Below are 22,979 nucleotides of genomic sequence, written 5' to 3'. Positions count from 1 at the left end.
ACCAGAAGTTTGTATTAGAACCGAGCGGTGCGACGAGCAACAGCAAGCAAACCCCCCAAACGCGGGCTCAGCCCGTCCCTGATCGCAAAGGTTTTCGCGCGCCAAATCATCTATGTACTTAAAGTACCCAAATGCCGAGAGCAACATGACGTCGACGAGTAAAGTACACAGATGCTGCGATGGATAAGACTGAGATAGCCTTGCTGTGTCAACTCGAAATTCGCAGAAGTCGCAATGGGTTTCAACTACCTTTATTTCCAGAAAAAAACGTAACAAATGCGATGAACTCCCATGGTTCATAATCTTGTGTCGTCGACCGATTCACAATCAGATTCTATCGCATATAACACACCGGCGCTGGCTGGCGAAGCGCAGAACGCATTGCCATCGTAGTGCAGCAGCGCGGAAACTGGAGGCCGGCAATGGCGAACGGGTCACATGATGCCAATATGGCGGCGCCCATGCAAAGTTGCCTGAAAGCGTCTATACAGTGGCCAGTTTATTGTATGAAATTCCTAGAACCCGTTTACGTATATCCTGTAGCCTATGTTCCGCGTGTATCTGAAAACAAAAAAGTTTCTAACTACCTGTTCCTACATAATGAACGCAGTACGTTGGAAACCTCAGCGATTTGGGCGAAGCAACGGAAATAGGGGAAGTGATGCCATTCTTCAAGCTTGGATCTTGCATTCCATCCTCGTGCCGAAAAGAAGATCTACAGGTGATTTTGGACATTGGTAAGCGCAACTGTTTCCACAGACAGGCTTAAGGAGAGCGCACTCCTTTGCAGACGTCGAGCTTTGAAAGCTAAATTTAAAGGCTCTATTTTTCCTAATTAAAACCCCACACAACAAAAGTCCAATCAAATTTCGGTGTTAATCATGCTTATTTTGTCGTCCTTCGCAGTCTACTGAGCCCTTATAGTTACTCAGGGCTTGCGTCGGCTTCAGCGACTGTTAGCGAAAAATTTGCAGGGACCTTCACCTTCAAAGTTTTCTAATGCATGAAGTGCAGTATTGAAGAAGCGGTCGGTGTCATCTGTTACGATGACTATTTACACTCTTGTATATTACAGGTCACGTGGCATCAGCAAATATAAAAATATAGGTCAGGTGATGTCAGCTCACGCGACGCCAATGTTTCAGCTAAAGTTAGGCGGAGCTAAATTTCTGTCGAGTTCACGCGACATCAGGTAGCTTGACATCAATTTCCCCGCCAACTTTAGCGGGGATACTAAGTTGCTGTATAGGTCACCTGACACTAAATTTTCATTCAAATCTAGCGTGAAAATTGAATTTGTGTATCGCGTTCACGTGACGTAAATGTTCCCAAAAAAATTTAGCGGGAAAAACTAGATTGGTACGTAGTTCATTCGACGTCAGGTCACGTGATATCGATTTTCAACTAAATTTAGCGTGGAAAGTGAATCGGTGCATAGGTCACGTGAGATCCGGTAACGGGACATCAATTTTCACTACAAAATTTCCCGGGAAAACTGAATTTGCGTATAGGTCACCTGACATCAATTTTGCCGCGAAATTTAGCTGAGAAACTGAATTTCTCTCAGGTCATGTGACGTCATGTCACATGACTATAGTTTTTCGCTAAATTTAGCGGAGAAACTGAAATCGTGTATAGCTCACGTGACATTAAATTCTGCGCTAATTGCAGCGGGAAATACACGGACGGACTGACCGTTCCGCGGTACAGAAACAATCGCCCGTGATCAAGGTGCCGAGTTGGCCACGAAACCTCGTGATCTTTGCTTTTATTGAAGCGGAGTCAGAATTCCAAGTTTAAGTGTCATATCATTAAAAAAAAAATTAAATTGGCACCTACGTAAAAAATTATCTCAGCCTTAAAACAAGTTAACCGTCGTTTTGGTTTATATCTCAAAAGCGCGTGTAAATTCACGGTATTTACAGGTCTTCGGTGACGTCACAGTTCCACATGAGATCACAGTGTTACGTGAGGTTCCAGTGTCACGTAAAATCACAAACATCATTCGCGAAGCCTAACAGGAGGCAGAAGTCCGCTTCACCAAGGCTGTGTTAGGCGGAAGGCCCACAAGGAGAGCGCTAGGCCTATCCCTATAAGGTCTAGACGTTTAGAAATAGGCTATACGGAGAGAAAGTGAGTAAGAGGAGGATTTGATCATAGCGTGTACGGTAACGTTAGAGCGCCGAGCTCTGATGGGAAGGAAAAAAAGACAGTGCGCAGACACAAAGATAGATGGCCTTTCGGTCTACCCTCTATCCTTCCGATCAGAGCTCGGAGCTCTACCGTTATCTCACGCTATAATCTCTCACTCTGCCTCAGTTTTTCTCTCTAGAGTCTCGAGTGCAGTTTAACATCTTGTTGGGCATCGAGACTAAAGTCAAGGTCGAAAGATTGTTTTAAATACATCCATCCTAAGTACTTCGAATGCAACATAATCTGAAGAACCAAATTTCTAGCTAATCTCTGTTAAAATATAGGGTCCAATTTTCGAGCGTTGAATCGCGCCAATGATCTTCCTGTCACCTGTATAGAGGTTTGGATTATGTATATTTGAGTCTGCAAATTGTCTCAGTATTTGTGCTTGACCCATTTGAAGGAGATCACCAGTCTTGCGCGGAACTATATTATAATCATGCCCTCTACAGTGCTTTCAAAGTACGGACTGAGAATCAACGTACCCTGGTGCAAAGTTCAAGAACCAGTGCCCCTCGATCGGCGACAGATCGCGATCATGTGAGTGGGGTTAACATCGTCAAAAAAGATTATTTTCAGAGCCGAGCGATGGAAGGAATGTGCGAGAAACCCTATTTATAAAAGCGATGTTGAAGATTTTTGTGTTTGTGTTTCAGATGCATTTTTGGAGTCTGGCTGTGTTTCATTGCCATCGGAACCACCTATGACTTATGCCGATCCGTGGGGTCGAAAAATGAGAGCGAATACCCGGAGAAGTCACAAACACCCGGTAATTCCACGCACACAGCTTTTGTAAGCTATGTAACTTATATTCATGGGCTCTCGCAATGCGCAGGAAAAACTTAAGTCTATCATCGCAAATCGATTCTGTTACTAAATTTTCGTTCTCATTTTTATTATGTTTGTGTCTATTTTTTTAAGAACACATATCGATATTGGCACCCACTGACCGTTGCAGTTTACACTCTGATCCCTAATTCTAGATCCCAAGTTATTCTATTGAATTTGTGCTTGAAATGCTCGATAATATTTAGTATGCTCGCGCATATTGTTCAAAATAATTTTTAAAACCACATAAAGGAAGAGAAAACTACATAAAAGGGTAACTCCGGTCAAAATATCGGACCAAAATAAACGACTAATATCGATCGATTCAGGAAGACTAAATTCGAGCACTGCCAAAATATTACACTCATCGGAAAACCCCGATGCACTCTAAAAACGATGTTAAAAATGCTACCACCTGCTTCTCAGCGTGCATTTAGTTGGTTGGATTTTTGTCAAGCAACCTTGTGCCTCGGCGTCATGTTCGTAGTCAAGGAGGACGCTCGTTCCTACTGGGACGCCTTTCGCCGTGCCTTTCTGTTTTCTTTTTCAGCCGTTCCAACGGACGGTTTCTGCTTCTATGTTATGTTCTAGCGGCCTTCGTTTGTAAGTGCTTCTCAGCGTTCGCGCGAACGGTTATTGACTCCCTGCTTGCTCAACTCTGTCGTGGTGCCTAAGTGCAAGGAGCCCAGGAGACTGGAATCACTGTGCAATGCCGAGCACACCTTTCTGTGCTGTAGGTTGTGCAAGCGACCCGCTGCGCAACCCCCGGACGTGCATTTTTCCCATTTGCCCAAAAACTCAAAGTTAAGGAAGGTGTGGCTCGACGCCATCCGTGGAAGAGATTTCGGAAGGCCATAGACACCGCAACCTTCAATGGCGGTTATTGTTAAGTTCGTTCCCGCTCAGCGCGAGTTTACGATGAGGTTCTACTACGCTTCTGCAACTTGATTTGCACAGTAATGTTTGGAGGTGGGCTAGTCGGTGATGCATTGTAAACATAGAAATAAAACAGCGCAAACAAACACAAGGACAAGTAGAGGTGTCTGTGTCCCTCCTTCTACTTGTCCTTGTGTTTGTTTGCGCTGTTTTATTTCTATGTTTACAATTGATTTGCACACCACCAAGATTGTAGTTTTCAGGAAATGGACACTTCCTGGACAAAACAAAAGCAGTCGTTGCCCTAAAATCAAGGAAAAGGGCCGAAGTTACCCTTTAAGAAAGACAATGTCTAACCCGTATAACCGTTTATAGAACCTAACGTTGCAAAAAGCATCCTCATTGCGGCTACCGGTTAGGACAAAATTGCAAATCTAAAGACTGGTTCATATATTTGCGTTTGATTCTGACCGACTGCCTTACGACCGTTCGTGACTGCTTACAACGTGATGATAGGCTGGCTCCATCCATCGGGCAACCCTGGAACACATCCTCCTAACAAGTTTTTGCGCACAACTCTCACCATGTGCATAAACTAATTTGGAATACGTTATAGGCGACCATATTCAGAGATCGATCGAAGATTTTACATCGGAAACACTACCAAACATTCAATCTAGTTATACGCGAATCTAAAATGTTCCAGAGCTAAGCGACAGATGGCGTCTATGTGCCACTGAGTTTTCTCGTCGTAAGTCGTGTCACAAGCCGTAGTAACGCAGTCGGTCAGAGTCAAACGCAGACGCGGGAGCCAGCCTTAACAATAGCTCGAATGCGGCAATGTTTCATTGTCCTAATGGAATGTCACGCTAGGTGGAAACCTGTTGCAAATCTCGGAAGCTTGTCCTGACACTCAATGTTTTACACCTCGTGAACAGGCGTCCTATCCACCCTTGTCCTGGGATTCTCACTAAGGCGTGCGATATTGAAGTTGACCCAGATGCCCAACTGGGGAGACTACAGCAACGAACTTGGCTTCGTACACGGAATGCGTGTTCTTTCGGCTACCTGGGTAGTACTGGGGCACAGCCTCGTTGTAAGAGATATTCATCACAACTGTAAGTTGACAATTTTCGTGTTTTCTTGGGTTACAAGTTATGCTGTCACATTTTTAATTTTATTTATCCCGATGGCGTAAGCATTATATAGAGGAAAGTGGTTACACAGAAATCGAAACAAAATATAACATGTTGGAAAATATAATAGGTATTGTTTAGATATTGATAGAACCTAAGGGACTTTTAATAAAACAAAACACGTGATTAAGGCTACCGGAGCAGGATTGGAATTAGATATTCATTTGATATTAAAGTTGCAGTTCCGAAAACTAAGCAAAGAACACTTCAAAAACCTTTACCTAAAACTCGGAAACAACGTTAGAACGCATGATTTGCTAAACTGAATCCCTGAAATAATCAGCTGGTTACTCTTAGTATTTTGTTAGATTTCTACTGAAACTTAAAATCTGTGTAAAAAAAAATCCGTCTTTCAATTTTTTTTTTTCTATTAAGCCATTCGAAACTGAATATAGGTGTGAGAAGCAGCCCAGTTTCTTGTTCTGTTAAACTTTTTTTTGTGAAAAGATTTAAGCTTTTTTCACGTATTTTATTTATAAATTTATAAAATATTTATATCAGTATCGTAATGAAACCAGTGATTTTCCTACACACACCCCCTAAAATTTAGACACCTCCCCCCTCCCCCCCCCCCCCCCCCCCCGTCCCTAATTTCAATTCCTGAGGAAACCCCTGAATTAAACCTAGAGATGTCGAAGTCACTGCTGCTTCGAGCACAAATATAATCGTACACCCGCCGGCGGTATGAAGGTGAACGCCTGACCGTAGACCGGTTCGCGCTATCAGCGCCATGACGCGGCTGCCGTGGCGGCTCGCTTTCTTATCGCGCGCTTCGCCGAGAATGAGCGCTTGGATGGAGCGCTCTTCTCAGCTCTGCTCCTACTCCACTTAAAAAGTGCGAGGATTGCGGAAGGAGCCTTTCAGACGCTATAGGTAGACAATGTGATTTAGCAGTTTTTTTTTTTTTTTTTTTATACGTGTTAAACCGGAAGGCCGTAGAACAATTCAAAAAGTAGCTTATACTTTCCGTTTCTTAAAAAGAGCAGTTATTGGCGTTCGCTGATGAATAAAAAGAGCAGTTGAGTCACTGATAAACTATGCCGAACAACGTCCGCTCTAGTTCACGTGCAATGTGCAAATCATTTGCCGGCAATGACGTGGGCACGGCGCCCACAGAAAGCGATGCCGAAATCGAAACCCACTCTCACGCGTTCTGCGGGGAGTAGCAGCAGAGCTGAGAACATCGCTCGATCCAAGCGGTTAATCTCGGCGGAGCGAGCGATAGGAAAGCGAGCCGCCACGGCAGCCGCGTGTTGGCGCTGATAGCACGCACCAGTCGACGGTCCGGCGTTCACCTTCATATCGCCTGTGGGTGTACACCCTGTTCAGGAACAAATTGTGTTTCCAAAAACATGGTAGCGCTTGAGACGAGAAAACAGGAGTAGACTGGACAATACAGATCGCTGCGTTGTCCACTCTCCCACTTTGTCTTCCTCTCAAGCTCTACCATGTTTTTGAACAGCCAGTACCAACTCGCCCAAGAATCTGCACTGATAAATTGTGATTACCAATTTTCAACTCCCATGGGAAGCGAGGGAACGCAGAGATCTGTCCAGAGTTCGATCCCCAACGATTCTCTGCTTAATCTCGATTTTCTGGCCGTGTGACTTTTATCATGTGGCGCATTGTCAAAAAAAGATTAGCAATTGTACTGAACTTCCCTGTTTATCCATCTACAGCGTTGACTCCAGATGCCACTTTAAGGAAGAATAACTACCCACCGTCTAAACCTCCATTCAACAAGTCTGGCTTTTCTTTTTATGTTTCAGCCTTGCTTAGAACATAATACAACTCAAATAAAACAACCATTTCGATATTTAGAATATCTAATTAGTTTCATAATATACGTAAAAGTAGCAAAATAAAGTATCCGAAACAAACAAACCACAATACTCTACATGCAAATATTCCTAACACTTTTTTTTTAAATAACCTTGTGCTCACGTAATATTGTATTGCAGAGTTAAAGGCTACAAAATACTATACTGGTACATCAACAGGGTGTTCCACGAGAAGGGGACTAACTCGATATTGCGAAAACTACGCGTCGGAACAAAAAAGGGCTTATGTCGTTTTGGTCCTGAGCCAAGAGCCCATTTAGGAAAATATCAAAGTGTGGGATAATTATTATGTTAATTATTTTGCGTAATAAACTTTTTAATATTGCGTTTAAGGGCATGGTTTCAGTTAGAAAATTGCTCAGCATCATCGAAAAACACTAAATCAACCAATTGCAGAACGATAGAAGGCACGCGCAGCATTTTATGGCTTTCTAAAAGGTCGCTCACCTTCCACGGGTTTTTAAGTTTCAGTTTGCAATCGGAGCGTTTCTCGACCCCGACGGCACCGCGCCCGTGTGGAAATCGTGCAACCAACCTCTGCTGCGCTGTCCTCCCGCAACGCAGAAGAGGTTGGTTGCACTATTTCTCCACGGAGCGCGGTGCCATCGGTGGCAAGAAGCGCTCGGATTGCAAACCGAAACTTAAAAACCCGTCAAATTTGTGCGGTTTTTCAGAAATCCGTAAAATGCCGGGCGTGCCATCGATCGTTCTGCAATTTATTGATGTAGATTTTTTCGATGATGCTGTGCAATTTTCTATTTGAAACCATGCCTTTAAACACTATATGAACAAAGTTAGTTACACAAAAAATAACGACTTTATTATCCCAAACTTCAATAATTTTCCTAAATGGGTCCCTGGCCTAGGACCAAAACGACACAAGCCTCTTTTTTTTTGCGACGAGTTGTTTTCGCAATATCGAATTTGTCCATTTTTGTGAAACACCCTGTATATACGCCATATTGTGTTGTTACAAAAATTATAAGAACTATTTTCTCTCTAACACTTTAACTCATATTTCAGCTGATTTCATCGGTCTTCTCAGAAAAATGCAAAAGGACATATTTTTCTCCGTTCAAATGCAGTCGTTCATGGCTGTAGGGAGCTTCTTCGTCATAACGTACGTACACTGTTTCCAAAATAAACTAAGATTAAAGAGTTGCGTTTGCCCACTTGTGACATATTTTCGATATATTGTGATGCAGTGATCGAAAACCCAAACATTGATGCTATCAACTGTATGAAGAAAACATTCACACACTATCCCACTTTTGAAACCTTAAAGACGTCGAATAAACCCCAGCGGCCGCGGTTCGCCACTAGGGGAGAGTTGGAGACGGACAGGTGAAGAATCGATCTTGTCTTTTGTGGGCCGAGTCTTTTGCCCTTTTTTGGTGTATTATTGGTGGTCAAAATTTTAATACCTGGAATGCCTATGACCCTTTTTTTTGTAACCGATAGCTTCCAGTAACAAAGACAAGCATACTGACTTTCGATGAATGAACATTGATCAACAACTTCAACAATGCTTGCTGTCACCCTTCTTTACTCCTAACATCTGTTACATTCAGGTTTCGAATTATATGTACCCTTGAGAGAGTACTGCAATTATAATATAGCCGTCAATAAGCATTCTATTTAGTGTGCGTAGAGGTGAGATTGATCCAACGCTTGGTTGGGGTCACGTGGTTGATGTGCACTACATTTGCAATTCAAGGCGCGACGTTGTTGCAATATGTTCTTTTGTTTTCTCCCCCTATCCTCGTGCCTCGTGAAAACGCACGCACGAAATAGCAAAGAAAACCTTTGCACAAGAAGTTGCTCATTATTTCAATTTTATCGCCACACTCTTAGGCTCCCCCATTAAAGTGCAAGCGCTCTCTCCGTGGTCTGAGTTGCGTTTTCTCTCCAATCCTGCTCTATCTTTGTTAGTCAAAAGCAGCGCCATATGCCGGAGGTGCCTTAGCTCTTAACAGAGGAAGCTGTTGATTGCAGCTAATGTACCACATGACCGCGCGCCTCATTGCTCTCACTGGCAGCAGGGAATTCCAATTCTTGCTAAAAATAAAACAATTTGATAACGAGAACAAGTGCCGTTTTTTTTTTTCGTTGCACAAAGATTACGTGTAAAACTAAGGGATATCTGCCATTATCATGTTTTAAAATGTGTCATAAGTATGTTTCCCTCAACATGTGACATTAAATGTGAGAGAGAAAAGGAAAAGACACTTTGGGATACGCAGACTCATACAATATTCACGAACGCGTCGACTGCTAAATGCCATGTTTGTATACTGAAGTTATTTACACGGAAATTTGACCGCAAAAAAAAAGGAAAACACATTTTTGTACGATTCTCTTACTCTCAAGACAAAGCAATACTTTCCAGAAGTTGAGGAGTATTCTGCGACACTAACTGTAAACCGTGATTTCAGTCAAGAAGTGAAGCCCATATAAATGCATTATAAATCTGCTTTGAGGATATTTGGTAACTAAAATATGTCTGCACGATCCAAAAACATACTTTGTGCCCTTAATTAAACTAATTAACATTCACCTGTCCTCGCAGTGGATTCCTCTCCGGATACCTCGTGGTCAAAGCACCCAAAGTAAAATTTAACGTCTATCTTCTAGTGCTGATTGCCTTCATCAGGCGCTATATTAGGTGAGTCGTTCTCTTGCTTCAATAAATCATATATTTTAAAATAGTCAAAATTCTTTTTAGCACATAGCACTCTAGCAATATATGTGTCCATATTAAAATTTAAACAGATTAAATGTAAAAACTTACTCAAAAACATTATATGCACCCATACGACGTATACCCCATGATATGAAACATATGAAATACCCTTACAAAGAAAGACCTGAAAATTATGTAGTTTCATCAGCGAGATCACAATTTCAAGTAATTCAAGACCGTCTCTGTTATCTTATACACATATTGTATACATATGACAGACAAATATATGTAGTGCTGCGTCCTATACTTATTTCGGTAAAATACCGTAAATTGAAAATATACTGGAAACAGCTATGTGAAAAAAAAATATTTATGCTCCAACTGCCACAAAAGTATGGTACAGAAACATGGTCAAACATAAAACTGACTGACTTGAAAAGAATGCGTATAATCTATCATATAGTTCTTTTATGTGGTATTATGGATATGAGCCGTATGGATGCGTACGTTCTTTTTTAACCTTTCATTTCTTTCAATGCGCGCCGTGCCTCTAAACTTTCTCACTGTGATCAAATGTTGTTCCTTACCTGGGAAGCAGACTAGTCCCATCCATGCTGGCCGTTCTTGGAGCCTTGTACATAATTCCCCTTCTGGTCTCTGGTCCACTCTTGGAGGACATGTGGTCCTTTTTCGAGCGGCCCTGTACCAAACACTGGTGGAAAATCCTCACGATGACGCACAACTTCCCGGACGACATCACAGACTTCGTAAGCACACACAGTAGACATACAACAACCCAGATCTCTTAATTCACACCATGGCGGTGGCGCTTGGACATAAGTGCCGCGTCATGGTTTCGCTGGTAGTGGTGTCGAATGAGTGCGATGCTTGACGTGACGCTCAAAGCCAACTGCTTAGTTCGCCAATCCGAGTGCAATAAAGAAGTTAGCAGGCTTTCAGTCTGAGTATAGCATTGGCCATAGTTGCCTTGTGATTCGGCGGAAGCACCAGCAGGGAAAACTGGAAAACGACGCGAGGAAAGATTAAAAGTGTAATCCCAGACTAAAGAAACGGTTGTCCATCATATACTTTTCATTATGCAGTATTGACGAAATTTAGTTGAAGGACCACACGAACATTTGTTCAACACATTTTGCGAACCTGTCAAGAAAGCCACTATTCGAATGTGAGAGCTGATCAAATCTTCTTCACTCTGTTGCAGGTTAAGAAAGGTGGAACAAGCACCTCCTTAAAATCCCTCCAGTCTTTCCACTTTAGTGAGCCTAATATACCCATTAATATTCGCAAATAAATAAATGACAAATATAAAGCGAATGCTGGAGGGGATGCAAGCCCACTCGCCTCTTCCCCGGCGTTCGTTCTCGTAAAGGGTCCGAAAGACTGGAGGGATTCGCGTGAGGAACTTGTCCTTCTGTTTTCGGTTTTTCTGCAACAGGGCCTAGAGGAGGTCCGAGCAAATTATCTAATACATGTAGTGCATTGGAAAAGAAAAACCTACCAAATTGATACACTGCCGTTCCTTTAAGCGCGTCATTGGATTTACAACTCAGGCAACCACGGCAAGTATTGAGAGTGCTGTAAACTATCACTTATAGAAGTTTGAAAATAAGTTCCGGCATTACTGTAACTGTATGCAAAATAGAACAATAAACAAGAACAGGAAAGTTCAGCTGTACCTTTTGAAATTCATAGAACGAGCGAAGTAATATGCTAAATAAAGGGAATACGTTTGTTTTGACTTGGTTATCCAGTAATTAACTTGGTTACAATAGAGTGAGTGAAAAGTGGCAATAAATTTGTAACGCTTTCAAGTCTGAACGAACTAAGGACACCATTCCCACATACGGTTCATTAGGTTGTCTTACAGCTAGTGTGAAACACTCCAAGTTCATTTATCACTATCTTTCTCTGAGCACAAGCCAAGGCCAGTGCAAGGCTAACAATGCCCGCCGCGCCATCTATCACAAGAAAGCTCAACAATTATAAAAGCTTCATCGGCTGTTCATTTTTTGTCGTCACTTCCTTTGGTCTTGACCAGCTGCCACTGAATTAATGTTGATTTTTCCGAATATAATGATGTTTCGTCACAGAAGGCGAAATCAAGCGTGGCCGAATCCATGGAGTCGGCAGGTTGAACGATCAGTTCTCGTTCGTTTGATAGTTAGTTCTCGGGATCACTGAGAATAGGCGATTCTTATTTTAATTAATAAAGCACTACTACTATCGATATTGACTCAGCAATGGTTTTCCGACCAAGTGGGGAGTAACAAAAAAATTCGAACAGCCGCTGAAATGCCACTCGTTCGCACAATACCCTCAATTAGGGTGACCACCTTCCTGCTAGCGAAATGCGGGACACGCTCACCCCGGGGGGTGGGGGGTCGGAGACTAACGGTATTACGCTTAGACTGTGGCAACCGCAAAAATTAACTTAGTGCGCAGTCGAGCTGGGGGAAGTTTACCATGATGCTTTTTCCTTAGAGACTAAGGTAGAAGCAGGAAGCATATTTTTCCCTCCTTGCGCCCCAGTCTCAGGTTGTTGTTTTTTTACCTGAGACTGGGGCACAAGGAGGGAAAATAGAATCATAGAAAAAAAAATATTTGAGGAAATTTATCAACAGACGCCACGAAAAGTGGCTCTCCTAGCACATTTAACATCCTGTCTTGTCTCAAAGCATATTATACAGCTGCAAATTGTATTGCGGCAATTCAGCTGAAATAATTTTCACTCCCAGTGATATATTTTTAGTTTTAATGGCACATGTTAACAAATGTGCTTAAGGTGAAAACATAAAATCGACTGCAGCAGAATTCAAAGCATCAGAAGAAAACAAACAGTAAACTTTTATGGCTTCTTGTTTCCTGATAATTCTTAGATCCTTATTTTTACCAACACGCTACAACAGAAATCTTGAGTCTTGTAGTTTTTAACCGATTTGAGTTGCAGTCGTTTTGTCTTGTAGATGTCTTCACACAAAAAATTGACAGCAACGTTTTTGCATTGACACAGCACGATTTGGAAATAATTACAAGAATTTATTTTCAACTTTTGGCAAGCAATTTTCCCTCTAATATATTGCCACCAAGGGACGAGAGGCACAACGGCTCATGAGCGTCAGTTCTAATGCGAGAACGACGGACGCTTCCCGCAATGCTTGGATCGAAAATGCCGCATGAAATATCATCGGTCCCATCGCGATTCACACGATTGCCAGCGACCTCCGCACTTCCCCGAGCCCCGTTGTTCAGCAGCGCCACGAGTTGCATAGTGAAGTTTACGGCAGCGTGAAATGCGGGACATTTTCAAGATTTTGGTATTTCATGCGGGACGCAGGACACGAGCCCTCAGTACGGGACAGTCCCGCAAGTCGCGGGACGGGTGGTCACCCTACCCTCAATGCCAACTCAACTTACTTCCGTTAGAAGGGACTGCAGGGTCTTCTGAGCCACGCGCTCAGCAGGTTTCTTTCATATCGTCAGCGACTGTACCACCATTCTTTGTCCCGATCATAAGAGCGTGGCTTCTTTATACGTTAATTTTTTTTTAAATATAAAGATATCATGACAAATAAAATGCCTCAAATGAAACATCCTAGTCATGACGCTTTTGTGCTACGTTACAGTGTATGCCGCACTACTGGTACATATCGGTGGATTTTCAACTGGCCATGGTTAGTACAATCATTCTTGCTGCTGTTACACCAAGGTGAGAGCACGCAATAATCATACCGGCCCCGTATTTTCTCACATTACGTTGAGCCTTTGAAATTTTATGCGGAAGGTCTTTATGACTGCCTCCATCTTTTCTTTTATTTTCAGATGGCCGAAAATGGGTCTGGTAATTATGGCAGCCATCGTAATCACTACTTCCATCGCAACGGGTGTTGTTACTTACGTTAACAAATACCTGCCTTACCTTTTCATATTGACAACGAGCATCAGGTGCGTCTTACTTACTAGACAACAATGAAGGGAGGAACGTCAGCAACAATTGTGGGATTTACAGGGTGTCTCAAATAGCAACCAGGCTCTTTAAAGCGACCGCAAAAATCGGTTTCTTAAGCAAGCGCGCTACGAGTTTGTGAAGCGTTGCCCAAAGGTGGCGCATTTTTTCTTTAAAATTTGCAAAAAGCAATCTTTCCAGAGGAAAAAGGAAAAAAATAAAAAGTCTTAACTCCTATGGAAACCCAGCGAAGCCACCGGTCCTCAAACAATAGGACGTTGTTTCGCACGGGAGTCAAGGAATGGTGCAAGCGGTCGCGACGTCAACTGCAGCCAACGAACGACCATACGGCGCCGAGAGCCGGCGTCATTAGCCGACGATCTTTTCGACTCAAAAGCGGCGCTCGCTCCGCAGGCGGCGACTGTCGCAGAACCAAAAACAGACGCGGTAACAACAAAGAACTGCAAAGCAAACGATATAAGTACCCCGAAGAAAAGACAAACCAATTTTTTAATCAATTATGTGTCCATTTAGGGTATCTTATTAGTAAGGATGATAAAATCATTCATTCGCAACTGACATCGAAAAAGTTCACACCGCTTTTGAGTCGGAAAGATCGGCTGCTAATCGCGCCGGCTCTCGGCGCCGAATGCTTGTTCGTTGTCGGCATTTGGCGTAGCGACCGCTTGCGCCATCTCTTGTCTCACGTGCCCAACGGCGCCCTATTGCTTATAAACCGGTGTGGCTTCGCTGCGTTTCCATGGTAATTAACCTTTTTTTCTTCGTCTTTTTACTTTTCTCTTTAGGCAAGCTCGCCTTTTCCAAATTTTATTGAAAAAATGCACCACCTGTGGGCAACGCTGCACAAAATCGTTGCGCGATAGGTTAAGAAACCGATTTTTGCGGCCGATTTAAAGAGCCTAGCCGCAATTTGAGACACCCTGTATCGTTGCCGAAAACTTGAGAAACGTGGGGTGTGGCTAATCATTTAACACTTGTTTTCTTTGTGATCTGTTCTCTGACGTTCTTATTGGCTGATGAGGCAGTCCTATTGGGCTTGGAGCGGTGATAAGATGATCGTGACTCGCGACTCTCTGCGCTTCTTAGGCTGTCGGTGACCCTAACAAATGACGATTTTCGGAATGTTTCAGAAGGGCAGACACACGATTTGTTAATGGAGAGTTTTAGGGAACCGTTCTTGCACATCCGATACGGTACGATGGGCCCTCTGGTACGAAGTGCGCATGCGCCACCGTAGAAGACCCGCACACGCGCAGTTTGTACCGGAGGGTTTATCCTACCATTATGTATGTGCAAAAGCGGTTCCCTAAAATTCTCTGTTATTTCTTTTTTTATGTATATAGTATTTGATATCGGCAAATTTTTCTGAATTGAAAACTTGTCGCACTTGTGTACTCCGGCAAGAAAAATTCTAGAAATGCAGCTAAGTTTTCTCTAAGAAATCTGGATATGAAATGGCAAGAACAACGTCAAAATATCTGCTTTAACACTTCTTCTTTCGTACCTCAAACATCCGCGAACAATGCAATGGACCTTTCCCAAAAATTGTTCTGCGCACGCGCGAGCGCTCGATGCCAAGCGGCGTAAGTCGGCACGAAAAATCGAGGAAATTCGGAAGGAGGCTGCGGATCAGCGAGTAGAGCACGTAATTGCAGCATATATATCCCTGTGTTACACAAAAAAAGAAAGTGGACGGAAAGAAAAACACGACGTTTAGGTGGACGCCATGGATGCCCCTCTTTAAAGTCCTGTTGGGAACGCGCCGACGCTCAGAAAGCGAAGAAACTGGTAGCGTAACTCCCATTATCGATTGGTAGCGCAGGTAGGTTACTTCCTCGATTTTTAGTTCGTGCAGCCACCGCCTGGTGCCGTCGGTATGTGGAAAAGGTCCATTTGACTTTCCCGAGATGCGCGCGATCCAAATTTCGACTATCTCGACACGTTCCTGATGTCTGTCTTACATTCAACAGGCGAATCACCAACACAGCGATACACGTCTACATCAGCCCCTACGTCAACGCTCCGTCACTTTTCACGGCCATAATCTTCGGCTGTCTCGCCGCGAAGCCGCACAAGCTGTCCCGAAAAGTGCAAGCCTTCATGTGGGCGCTGTCCGTGGCACTGGGCATCGCGTCAGTCTTCACCATTTTCACCTGGCATAGCGGTCGCCATCCCGAGCTACTCGAGACAGCTTTCTACGCGGGCTCGCACAGGTTCGCCTGGGCTTTCGGTGTTTCCTGGGTCATGTACGCCTGCGCGACAGGCCGCGGAGGGCCCGTCAACAAGATTCTCGCCAATCCACTGTTCTACCCGCTGGGGAGGCTCTCGTACGCCCTTTACCTCGTGCATCTCCTGGTGCTTGCCTGCAACGCCATTCTCAACAGGGATCGCAGGACGTACCAACCTTTTCTTCAGGTGCGATTCGAGAGTAATTCTCTTGTGTGTTTTTATTGACAGCGGGAAATTAGTCAGCCCCAGTGGGCAGCTGGTGTCTCCACTGGATATGAAAAATTTATTAGTTGCATTACCACTGCTAGCCTGTGCGGAGCGCCAGTTCGTGTGCTTCTTCTGCAGGGGTCGTGGTGACGTCAGAACGCCGAGCTCTGATTGGCTTTGATTTCAGGATAGTAGGTAGTCCTCGAAGGAAGGTCCTCGAGGACCTTTCAGGACCTTGAGGAAGGTTCTCGAAGGACCTTGAGGTCTACAAACTATCACTCAATCAGATACACACGGAGATCGTCGTCGTTCTGACGTCACCGCAACTCCAGCGCAAGAAGCAGACGACTTACTCTCCGCATGGGGTCGTCTTTAACGTGCATCACGTAGTAGTAGGGACACATGACTGCACGCTGGTAAGATGCTCATCCAGATAGAAACTGGCAAGGGGTAGGTATTGAAATGAGGATCCCTGAGTTCTTGGAAGCGCGAGTATTTGGAGTGTCAAGCTCCCTGCATGATAGCAATTTCTCCTGGTGAGCTTGAACATACAGCAAACAGTTAGCCAGGAACGTCGGCCGCCAATATGAAGCTATCCTTGAGAATGATGTAAATCATAGCGTACCGTACAAGTAGTATACAATTAAAATCACTGACAGCCATTGCCACGAAAAATACGTATCCAGCCGTGGTACCCTGACGCAACGGAAGTGAATGTGAGTACACGAAATTCGGAAGAGAGCAATTCTTGTTTTCGCTTAATAAACATGGTGAGAGCACTACGTTCAGGCATCCCATAAGGCCGCCATTCCACTTTTTTTTAAAGTTAATTATTTAGGTTTCCCCGCCACGATCTTATCTGGCACGGATCAATTGCCCAAGATCAAAATATAGATGAAAAAACTACAATACTATTCGGAAGGTTGGTTGAGACAAAATTGGTAATGGGAATGTTCTAACACACGTCCCCTATGCGACAAGGGTCATTCATACAACTGTGACGTACCCTCGCAACCGCTGAATGAGGCGCTTTGATTGAACATAAGTGTAATTATGGTATTAGGTTTTGTTTATAATTTCGAAATATTGCTCGCATGGGTAATGTTCGAGGCAGAAATAGGCTATACACGCAAGCAAACCCACGCATGTTTCACAAATCGACTTCAAAATCAATAAATCAATAAAACTAACAAGCAACTCCTCTCATTGTATACTGTAATCATTAGAAATAAAACGAAAACCATTCGTTCCCCTTTTTTGTTTTCGTTAAATTTACCTAATGAATACACTGGCCGCGTTAGTAGTTTACCTTAAAGCCATATTAAACACTTCGTTAACGCAGCAGCAATCGCCCTGTAATATGGACGTTCGCCCTAATTCAGTGGTTTAATTTTCACGTTATGTTGTCTTTCAGGGCCAGGAATACATCGGAGCAACCATCACGTCCTACGCTTTTGCCACATTCGTGTACCTACTCGTCGAATGTCCAATTGCGGTGATAGACAACTTGATGTTCAGCGGGATGAAGGCCAAGTACGACGCCGAAATTGCGTCTTCTCAACAAAGCCAAGAAATGAAGACTATCAATATCACGAACGGCGCACCTCCCAGAAACCTCATTTCAAGTGGTGGTCAGCACCAAAATGAATACCACAAAGAAAATAATCCGGAAAAAGCAGCGAAGGACTATGTGGATTTCCGTTATGAGGACCAAAAGAACTACCTCAATATGCATCAGAACGGCGGATTTGAAAATGATAGTGACGAAAATGTTGTCAACCGTAATGATGCAATCGTCAAAGTGAAATTTTAGACAAACCAAGATACGTATGCGGAATTAGTAACTAAAATAAATATCTGCTTTTCATTATCATCTTTGCAAATTTAGTATGATTGTGCTATATCTAACTTGGTCTGATTTGCTTCTCACGCTCCTGCTTCATTCTGATGAAGCAACGTTATATAAAAAGAAAAAAACATACTGTTAAGCATTGACGTTCATTGACATACCATGTATTTATAACTAGAGTTTCGTGTTTTCAGTGTATATCAGTACACCCCGAAAAATAGTCCCCTAGCTGGTTGTATCAAAATAGGATGAAACTGAAAACCCCGAACTTGAGCTGTCCTTAAATAAGAAAACCCACGCCTCACGGGAATAAATCTTAATCTACAGCTTGTTTTAATCCTAAAAGAACCCACGCCCCAAACTGTACACCAGGCTGTTTATAATTTAAATAACCACACCCCCTAATCTTCTTTTTTTTTTTAGATAATGCAATTTGTTTTATGTATTTGAGTCTCGAGCATGTTCCCTGGTTAATAAAAAATTTCGTGCCTGTTTTTTTTTTTTTTTTTAACACACATAATCTTGATTAGCACTGATTTTTTGTACAAAACTGAAAACCGACATCAGTCAAAAAACCTAAACCCCGAAATCAGGGAACCCTATGTATATGATGAATTCCGTGAACGTAAAATCATGCTTACCCAATTGCAACACTGAGCAAGTTATGCAAAGAATGAGGCCTTAAAAAGTGAGAATTTACAGACAGCACAGGTGAAACCAACTGCATTATCTCGGTTATAACTTTATTTTGGGCACGGTTGTGACGTCACTTCAAAGGAAAAGGAGGTGGTTCCGCTGCAGGTTACGATGTTTAGTGGTGCTGTGGCAGGTAATGTCGTGTTTTGCAGAAAACAAATTAATATGTCGCCACCCTCGTCTCAAGCAAACGTGGCAATCTCGTGCCATATGTAGTAATATTTTTGTATTGTTTTAGTATAGACTTCCCACGTAATATGAGTGTTATAACATCCTCAGTGACGGTATAATTTTTTTTCATATCTTTTGTTGTACTCCAAACCCGAGACCTATTTTGATTGTCCCTGCTCGTTTATAATGAACAGAGCACCAAATATGAGATTCCTCGGGCTGAGTTTAGCGAACATGAAATAATTGGATCAGTGTGTAAAAATCCCGTTCGCAAAGTGAGCGCCCTTTAGTTTGTCTAGATGTTACCAAAATAATTAAATATGTTAGTTCCTCATCTAGATGCCAGAAATTGATGATGCAAAAAAACACGCTTGTTTTTTTTTTATATATCTGTGGGAATTACTTGTCATGTATGTAAAAAAAACCTACGCATGATACGGTCAATAAAAAGACTGTTCACTGAAATCACAGCGATAATACTCAATGCTATCAGATATACGAGTGGGGACCGAAAAGTAACCAGATTTAGCTTCTGAAGGGCGGGCCGTTCGAAGTACCAGCTTCCGCCGCTAGCAACGCTTTGCGGCACACCTTCCAAGCCAGTTTGAAGGCAGGCGTCGTCTGCAAAAGCTCTAGCTGCGCAGCTAGAGCTTTTGCAGACGCCATGCTCTCCGAACGCTTCAAAATAATTTTTCGTTTTTTTGCAATGCCTATTTTGGAGGAGCATCGTGCGGTCGTGAAATTCTGTTTTCTTTTCAGAAAAACGGCGGCGGAAACTCTTGTAATGCTTCAGACAGCTTACAAAGACGATGATATAAAGAAATCGCAAATCTACGAGTTTGTGTTGTGTTTCTTTTTTTTTATGGCCGGTGAACTATTGATCGAAAACCAACCTCGTTTAGGAAAACCCTCAACCCCCTCAACTAATCAAAACATCGAAAAATGTTCGGGCATTGTTCACTCCGAGTTTGTTCCTCCTGGTGAACGGTAAATCAATTAACAGTTTTAGTGAGTTTTGTGACGCCTGCGCAACTCAGTGAGGCAGAAACTCCCCGATTTGGGGAAAAGGGGGGAGTGATGGTTCCGTCACGAGAATGCCCCGGTACATACTACCCTGTCAGTGCTACAAGTTTTGAACAAAAAGGGCATGACACCGCTTCTCCAACCTCCTATTCACCTAACCTGGCCCCGTGTGACTTTCGTCTGTTCGTTCGTACAAAAAAATGTTCTGAAAGGAACACGTTTTGTGAATATCGAAGGTCCTTCAAATCAGACATTTCAAAAAATCAGGAATAATTTTGAAGCGCTTGGAGACAAAATCACGACATGCGGCTAGAACTTTAGCAGACGACGCCGGTCAGCAAACTGACTTGGAAAGGGTGCCACTAAGCGCTGTTAAGGGCGGAACCTGGTACTACGAACGCCGCGCCCTTCAGAAATTAATTCCAGTTACTTTTGCCCCCCCCCCCCAACTTCTTCCGTACTAGGGATGTGACAATTAGTCAATTAATAATTTAAGCTTCACGTTTCCAAAAACATTGCCAAACTTCGCAGCTTTGCGCGAACTTCAGACGAAATTACCGTTTTCTAATCACGGCAAATGGGAAAAAATAATATTTTGAAAACGATCAACATTCTATTTTTAAATACACGTGAGATTTATATCTTTATTGGCAAACATATATTTTCGTAAAATTCCTAAACTAAATGCTGCTTTTTTTTATTCTTTTTTTTCTTATAAGACACTAAAAATCTGTGTCTTAAATATGGCCATTATGGCCATCTTCCGTCAGCAAATTTCTTTAATTGCCCCCTGTGAGTGTCAAAAACACAAAAGCATTTTCATTTACTGCTCCTTCCAACTTCTCCGCAGGACTGAAAAGCAAATGTTGAAATAGCCGAGCCAAGCTTCCTTTAATTAAACACTATTGAAAACCGAAATTCAATTGCCTCGATGCAACGTAGCGCATCTCCTTCCCAACGCCTCAAACATATCGTCCTCTTGAATTCGGGTGGTCGCCTCTCTCCTCTGACCTTGATTCAGCAGAGCGTCCTCTCCTCGCCGCCAGAGCTATTCGGGATCCTTTTCAGCCGATCAGAACTGCGGGCTTCAGAGCGCTCCGACATTCTCAGACCAGTCACGTAATTAAGATTTCTTGACATTGGTAATGCATTAAAAACAACACGATCTTACAGCGTACGGTGGACGATTGAGCAAAATTTACACTCGCAACGCGATGAAATAACGGTTGTGGCGTAAATTGTTTTACGCATCGTCATGTAAAAAAAAAAACAAACAGCAGTATGCGAAATGATTGTTGCAGAACGCAACGAAAGCCAACGCTTGGAGCAGTTGTTAGCTCATCGCGTTTTCGACAGTGAACGCGCTGCGATAGCGGCCATGCGTACGACAGGGCAGGCAGATATAAATTGGTTTATAACAGTGTTGTACACGTTCCTCAAAAAAAGGAACGAAAACTCGTTCCTCGTTCCTCCTGATTTTTGGAACGCGTTCCCGTTACAAGTTCCATTTGTGAAAAAGGAACTCGTTCCCGTTACAGTTTAGAAAAAGGAACGTACTGTTACATATACGCTACATTTGTATTTTGATGATTACCATATTTAATTGGATCAAACAGAGTTGTTTTTGTTGTTTTTTAATCTATCCCATCAATAGGCAACATACGAATTGGAATGCCGTGATGGAAGGACAGGAGAAGAAGACAAGCGGAAGCAAGGTTTCATTTGTTGATATACTCACGTTTAAAACTCTCAGCTTTGGGCTATATTCATATTTGTGGTGGGCAATTCAGACGAGCCAAATGTACTGTTGCACGCGCGTTTTACAACAATCTCCCGTTTCAATCAAACAAAGTTCCTTGTTCGAACTTAACAACACTTGCTTCTCGATGTTTCTGTCCGCAAGACGAGCAAGTGGAGGAGAGGGTAGGGTTTTTGGAAGGCGAGTCTTGAAAGCTGCCAGTACTTCGTGAAGGTTAGATTCTTTGTTCTGTTTTAAGGTGGGGGACACAGGGAGAATAAATTAAGGTTAATTTTTGTGTATACTTTAAGTGACCAATGTTCGGGATACAAGGTTGCGTTTGATGTCTTGTCACCCGTTGCTCTGTTGTCACTGTAGGTCTCTTTCTGAAAGTTCAGTGATGGCTGTAGTCGCCGCTAGATTTCTGGTGTATGAGGATTGGTGGAATCAAAGCAAGTAACTGAGTTTGAGACGTCCCTCTTTTTGTGTCTTTTTTTTCGACTAAACGTTTTGGTTTTTTGTACTGCAGTCTCGGCCACTGAAAAAAAAGTATCGCTGTTCATTAGCTTTAGTGCACCCAACTGTTACCAAGAGAAAACCTCACAAAATAAACCCTAAAAAGCCATTGACACTCTTGCAACCGAGTACGACCGAGAGAGACAAGACCGGTTTTTTAAGCCTTTTGCGACGTCTTAGGACCAGCTCCAAAGCAGCGCATCTGGTCCTAAGTCGTCGGAACAAGCTTAAAAACCGGTCTTGTCTCGGTCGGTTCGACTCGGTTGCAAGTGTGTGAACGGGTCTTAAAGTGCCATTTACATACTTGCAACCGAGTACGACTCAGCGAGACAATACCGGTTTTTAAGCCTCTTACGACGGCGTAGGCCCAGACGCGCTGCTGCGGAGCAGGTCCTTCGTCGTCATAAGTTGCTTAAAAACAGGTATTGTCTTTCACGGTCGTACGCGGTTGCACAAGTGTGTCTTAAGATAAGTAACAAATAAGTTAACGAAAACCTGCTATTCGTAATGATATTGTTTTTATACATTTTAGAATTTTCCTTTTAGAAATAAATTAAAAATTACCCCACTGGACGAAAAAAAAGGAACGCCGTTCCTTCTTCCGTTCCAGTAAAAAAGTAACGCGTTCCCGTTCCAGTTCCAGTGATGCAAAATGGAACGGCGGCGTTCCTTCGTTCCTCCGAAAAGGAACGCGTTCCAGGGACGCCGTTCCTTGGAACGCCGTTCCGTACAACACTGGTTTATAAACCCCCTTTTTCTCACGGCGAAATATCGTGCAAGCATCGGAATGTGACACTAACCACAGTGCATTATATTCAGCTCTCCCTTTATTTTACAACACAAACCTTTGAACGCACTTTCACCAAACCTCAAAATTTCTTTTTTGACAAGACCCGGTAAAAAAGCGGCAAGCTCTTCGAGCTCTTTCGTCGTCGGTTAGGCTTAGCG

The 22,979-nt window shown here is 43.0% G+C and overlaps 1 protein-coding gene across 1 annotated transcript; it reads left to right on the top strand.

Annotated features, from left to right (window-relative positions):
* The first annotated feature begins 661 nt into the window (after positions 1-661).
* LOC121046765 (nose resistant to fluoxetine protein 6) lies at positions 662-17,851 on the top strand. Its single transcript, XM_042292761.1, has 11 exons — positions 662-737; positions 2,646-2,733; positions 2,850-2,962; positions 4,836-5,015; positions 7,958-8,054; positions 9,504-9,599; positions 10,216-10,384; positions 13,262-13,344; positions 13,458-13,580; positions 15,573-16,017; positions 17,453-17,851. Exons 1-11 carry the CDS (start codon positions 662-664, stop codon positions 17,849-17,851), a joined length of 1,869 nt encoding a protein of 622 aa, XP_042148695.1.
* The last annotated feature ends 5,128 nt before the right edge of the window (positions 17,852-22,979 follow it).

This window comes from Ixodes scapularis, unplaced genomic scaffold (assembly GCF_016920785.2).
Source record: "Ixodes scapularis isolate PalLabHiFi unplaced genomic scaffold, ASM1692078v2 PGA_scaffold3__209_contigs__length_174095766, whole genome shotgun sequence".
Classification (NCBI taxonomy): Eukaryota; Metazoa; Arthropoda; class Arachnida; order Ixodida; family Ixodidae; genus Ixodes; species Ixodes scapularis.
Note: the sequence above shows the minus strand (reverse complement) of the source record. Positions and strands in the feature narration are given on the sequence as shown.

Excerpts from the sequence above, each read along its gene's own strand:
- LOC121046765 (XM_042292761.1), top strand. The coding sequence starts at position 662 with ATGCCATTCTTCAAGCTTGGATCTTGCATTCCATCCTCGTGCCGAAAA. Across the intron at positions 8,055-9,503 it reads GGGAGCTTCTTCGTCATAAC|TGGATTCCTCTCCGGATACC; the intron begins GTACGTACACTG and ends CTGTCCTCGCAG. Across the intron at positions 16,018-17,452 it reads CGTACCAACCTTTTCTTCAG|GGCCAGGAATACATCGGAGC; the intron begins GTGCGATTCGAG and ends GTTGTCTTTCAG.